The sequence below is a fragment of the Morus notabilis genome, unplaced genomic scaffold (assembly GCF_000414095.1).
Source record: "Morus notabilis unplaced genomic scaffold, ASM41409v2 Scaffold52, whole genome shotgun sequence".
Classification (NCBI taxonomy): Eukaryota; Viridiplantae; Streptophyta; class Magnoliopsida; order Rosales; family Moraceae; genus Morus; species Morus notabilis.
In genome coordinates this window covers 344,219-350,054 of record NW_010362558.1, presented here as the reverse complement: position 1 = coordinate 350,054, position 5,836 = coordinate 344,219, and the positions used below count along the sequence as shown (strand labels likewise).

The following is a 5,836-nucleotide window of genomic DNA, read 5'->3' as shown; positions in this document are numbered from 1 at the left end:
ATCGGAAGAAGGCTGTACACGCTCGAAAGCAACAACTTGGCCTCCAAAATCAGCTTTGAATTTGTTAACGGCGCGAACCAACTCGGTGGACGGTCTCTGCGATTGCGAGAAAGAACAACAAATCTTGGGAGAAATGGCGAGATTAGGGATTAAAGATTGGAAGGGGAAATGACGAAAATCACCTTGTAGACGCACTCGGAGAGAACCATACAGCAGAGGATGTCTTGCAAGTCGGAGAGGGAATCGGCCTTGACGGCGATGCAGAGATCGTGGAGTTGCTTCCGGAGACGCCCTGCTGAAGCTTCTTTCTCTGCTCCAGGTCGCCGGCGTTCCACGGCGGCCACCTCATCCGCCATTGCAATGGGCCCCAAGACACCTTCAAGATCTTCGCTTTTTGCTCTCTGATCCAAGATTCCACTCGGCTCTGTATCGCCTCCATTCTCTCTCTCTCTCTCTCTCTCTTCCAAGAAAGAACTGATTGGGTCGGCGAAGATCACCGACCGATAGAAACCGTAGCGCGGAGGCGCGGCGTTCTCTTTCTCTCTCTCCTTTTTCTTTTTTTAATAATTTATTTATTTTACAATATCTAAGAGGTTTTTCTGCTTTTTTTTTCCTTTTTGCACTATAATATCCAAAAAAAAATCCGAACAAAAAACTAAGAATAAGAATAAAAACAAGAGGAAAGAGAGTATTGCGTGGGGGAACTGCGTACGGGCCGGAGATGAGAAGCATATGCCACGGAATCAGAAAGTCTGTTACTTGCATAATTCCATTTGTTTTTTTTTTTTCCTTTCTTTTCTTTTTTTTTTTTGTCTTAATTTATTTTCCGAGTTTTTGCATTACAATTAGGAAATTATAGTGCGTGTTTGGAACCGTTTTTTAAAACAATTTTTGCATATTTTAAGAAATAAAAAATAAAAATAAAAATAAAACGACATTTGTTTAGTACATATTTTGAAAATGAAAACGATAAAAATAGTTTTTATGAAGGAATTAGAAAATAGTTAAAAATTATTTTTATTTTTTTATTTTTATTTTTTATACTTATCAATAATATTATAATATATTAATTAATAAATACGATTTCATTTTTTTATTATACTCTAAATAATCTCTTAAAAAATTAACCAAACATAATTTCAGAATAACTCTAAAATAATCTCATCTTTACTTTTTATTAAAAACAAAATCATTTTGAAATTAATTTCAAAGAAATTCTCTCTTTATTTTTTCTTTTTTGTTTTTTTTTTTCCTTGATTAAGTTCATTTTCAGATTATAGAAGGTCCAGAGTCAAGCTTGCATATATTCGTTTTGGATTGATGGAATAAAATGAAGATATTTTTATTCAGAGAACCAAAAGGCCCTAATATCTACTTCAAAAAAAAATAATAATAAAATAAAATAAAAAAAACAAAACTAATTTCCATATCAAGGCAGCCTCGAATATCTCATATCGTTTCTTAACATTCTTCCTCCAAAACGAATAAATTTTTTTTTTTAGAACAAAACGAATTAGATTTCTTTGAGCCAAAAAGACGAAAACCAAAAGGCCCAAAAAAAAAAAAAAAAAAAAAAAAAAACCTAATTTCCATATCAAGGCAGCCTCGAATATCTCATATCGTTTCTTAAATTATGAATTATTATTATCATTTTCCTTTTCTTTTCTTATCATTTAAAATGTATCGTCGTTTTTTATTTGTTCCTCACTAGTTGTTTTTGAGGTTCTTGATATCTTGTCGTTTACCGTTTACTGTTTGCTTTTGTTATAGTTCCTTCGTTCATGTTCGTTTGTCAATTTCTCATAATCATTTTACTTCTCTTTCTGGTTTTCTTCTCTCCATTGTCGTCTGTGTTTATGCTCGTTTTCTTTTTAATTTTTGTTCTTAAAATTATTGTCGTTTTTAATGCTCCAAGCTTCCATACTTAACCATTTTCCCGCCCAAAAAAACCGATTGTGAGCCCGACACCCGACCCGAACCACCCAAATTTTTCGGGCCACCCGCCCAAGCCCGAGAAAGCCCGTGGACGGGCCGCGGGACTAGTTTTGGCTGCCCGAGCCCACCCAAATGGCCCGAAAATAAAATATTTTTTTTATTTTTTTAAATTTTTATAATATTGTATATATTTTTTTATATAATATACTATTATTTAGTAATTATATTTATATATAAATAATTATTAAGTTATTTTATGTTATAATTATATAAAAACTAAAATCAACATTCAACACACATTATTAACACAATTTAATAAAATAATTTTGTATGTTACTTTTTAAATTCATAATTCATGATTGCCTCCTTAAAAACCTTACTAAGAAAAATTCAATTGGGATAAAAACTTGGTAAGGAAAAAATAGTGCAATCATTTTGCGACGAATTATAAATTTTACAAACTTAAAAAGTCTAAATATACAATTACAATGTCGAAAGCAAATACATATTTACAAATTACAATTTAATTTGAAGCTGAAAGATCATCTTCAAAATTAAATGTTAATCTATTAAATTCATCGATCCATTATTGACTTGCCGGTGAAATTGTATCCTGTAAACGTTGATCAGGACGATCTCAATCCTTAATGCAGACCAAGGTTTCTACAATATCTCTTTGCAATGCGTTTCGGCGTTCCTCAAGTATTCGTCTAGTCATACTGAAGGCTTACTCGGATGAAACAGTGGAGACTATGATCGAAAAAATATCCATTGTCAATCGAGTTAGGATTTGCCAATTTAAAGCTCGTGCCCTCCACCATTGAACTAAGTCAAACAATTCTCTAGTACCGTCGACAACTAAGCTCTCACTGAGATACGCCATAAGCTCGTTGAAGCCGCCGCCGCCGCTGCCACCTGTTGATGAAGATCCACTCCCAGTTTTTGTTTGAGTCGTTTTCTTCTTCTTCAACCCGAAAACATTCAAAAATGAATGTGGATTTTCATCTTGTTGTTGCAGTTCATGTACTCCAAAGTTTGTGTTTCTAAATCTATTCTCATATTTACTATAGATCGAAAATATTTTTGCCTTTATTGTTGGAAATTGGTCATAACAATTGATGCCTAAAAATTCACCTAAGTTTTCTAAACCGTCTAATTTTAATATAGGATCAAAAATAGTACCAAAACTATACAATAAAAGCAATTTAGACCAAAATTTTTTAAATTTCTCTTCCATAGAAGCGATAGGAACTCCTAAGATTGGGTCCACCTTATATTCACTCAATAAAATACTAATTCTTAAAAGTTTACCTAAAGCTAAAGGTGATGTTAGGTAATATGTTCCACTAAGTTTTAAAGTAACTGTTGGGAATGGTGTCCTAAAACCATAAGATGTAATAGGATATTTATTATTTATTTAATAAAAGAGTTTATTCATCATTTTATGTGCATATATTTGTTAATATTTTATGAATATTAATGAAAATTCTATGAAAATTTTATGTAACCTTAAACATTGTATATAAGTGTTATATACGATAGGATAATGTTTAAGGATAATAATTAAAAAGTAATGTTCATAATGAATTCAATTGAAGTTCAGAATCTTTAATTAAAACATTATTAATACATGTCATTCCTATTTAGAATGGAACAGTGTTATCCGCACTATTAATATGGTGAGGTATTGAATGAGTGTATTTCGCATAATGAGATTATGTGGAACAAGGACACATACACAATATGAATTTCTAATAATTTTCGTTAAGTATAGAAATTCTAATTAAGTCTACCGATGGTCATATATAGAATGATCTTAATCATGAGTTCTTAACAGACTCCTATTTATGAATTTGTGTCTTTTGATTTACTCGGTATGGATTCTGAGATCTTAAATCCTATTCCTTGTATTTTGGAGACATGATGAAGTAGGTAGCCGAGAATGTTATTATACGAGATGGAATCCATTCCTTCTTAAGAAAGAAGTAGATAAATAATTCTCTTGATGGTTGATTTGGTACTTGGACCAGTAGGAGCTCCGATTCATGAATGTGTTTTATGAATCACTGTCCATTAGAGAATCAATGGTACTCAAGGATAAAGATATAATTAGAGAGGTTAACGGATTTTACCTAGCTCTAATTATGAATTATTTATGGAGGATTGATCTATATGCAATGACTATATCAAATGGACACTTCACAATTTAGAAGTAATTTATGTCTATAATTTTGATAGTGCAATTCCAAGTTTATAGTGGAGTAACTATTGGAATTAATAGAATTAATTAATTAATTAAAATGTTTAATTAATTATTAATTTTATTGGAGCTTGGGATTATAGGTCCATTAGTCTCCGCGTCGTCCTAGTAATTCTACTAGACACAAAGGGCAACATGGGAATTTTAGAATTACGAAATTCTAAAATTAAACACTCAAAAATAATTAATTGAGAATTAATTATTATTTAAATAATGTGATTATTTGAATTTGAACACATCTAGATTTATCCATTTAAACTTCTTTGATAAGCTGTTCAATTTAGAATTCAAATTAATTTAAGTTTGACTTAAATTAGAATTTGAATTTGAGTCAAAATTAGTCTACAGGATAAATGTTGATTTTCTATTCCTTCCCTATCTGTAAATGGGTGCCACACAGGGATGAGAATCCCTTACAATGGCCGGCCACACTAAGGATAAGGGAATGAGAGATTTTGTTTCAAATTCAAATAGGAGATAATTGACAAGTTTTATCTTGGAGATAGAAATTTGATTCATTCTAGAAGTTTGACTTATACTCTATAAAAAAGAGAATAGTAGAAATTATGGACACAATTTTTGAGACAACTTTTGAAACAATTTTTGCCCTAATTTGAATAGGGTGGCCGAAATTATTCTCATAGAGTGAGAGGGAAAAAATTTTCTCCAAAAATTTCACATCGTGCATGCGTTGGTGTTTGTAGAAATTTAAGTTTTTATTCTAACCCGTTTTGTCTAAGGTGTGCCCACACACACGTCTTCGTGGATTCTAAGAATTGACATGGAAGACATTGGTTTTCTAAACACAAAGCTTTGGAGCAATGATTGTTCGAGGTCAAAGAACTCAAGTTATCATCCTAATCGGCCGCCGGGTATTATTCGTAATTGAGTTCTTAATAAATGAATTAATGAGATTAATTTATTCGTGCATAAATTAATATAATCTATAAAGTATCTCAAAGGTTTTGTGAAAATTTTTGTTATACACGATCCGCCTCCCCCCACGCTTAACAATAACTTCATGAAACCTACCTAGAAATTGATACAAAACTTTGGCAATTTGCCAATCATATGCGTCTATATGTAATGTTCCTAATTTTGCGCAGATATAGTTTGTTATAGCATCTTTATAGGGTATGCATTTTTGAAGTATAATATAAGTTGAGTTACATCTTACACGCATATCTAAGGTTAATGCTCTAGGAGGTAGATTTAATAGTTGTAAGAGCATAAACCAATCTTGTTCTCTTTTATTACTATATTGAATTCATGCAATACTATCTCTTATTCTTTTAATGTGAGTAGTCATTTCTTTTAAACCGGATTTAACTATTAAATTAATTACGTGGCATGCACAACGTTTGTGAAAAATAGTATCATCATTGAATAAACTTAAATCATTTTTAAAGTACTCAATTGCTTTAGTATTTGCACTAGCATTATCTAATGTTATAGTAATTACTTTATCTCTTAATCTAAATTCATCAATTACATTTAAAATTGTATTATGTATTTAATCGGCGCTATGTGATCCTAAACACATTTAAAACCTAATATTCTCTTATCTAAATCGAATCCTTTAAAGTAATGTCCGGTTACAACTACATAATCTTTATTGGCTAAAACAAACAACACAACCAC

At 31.2% G+C, this 5,836-nt stretch overlaps 1 protein-coding gene across 1 annotated transcript in view; it reads right to left on the bottom strand.

Annotated features, from left to right (window-relative positions):
• Nucleotides 1-594, bottom strand: part of LOC21398916 — a 6,602-nt gene extending 6,008 nt beyond the window's left edge. The window contains 3 exon segments of the mRNA XM_024168444.1: nt 2-96; nt 183-292; nt 295-594. Coding sequence (XP_024024212.1) covers nt 2-96; nt 183-292; nt 295-439 — 350 coding nt within the window. The 5' untranslated portion in view covers nt 440-594.
• Nucleotides 595-5,836: the final 5,242 nt, after the last annotated feature.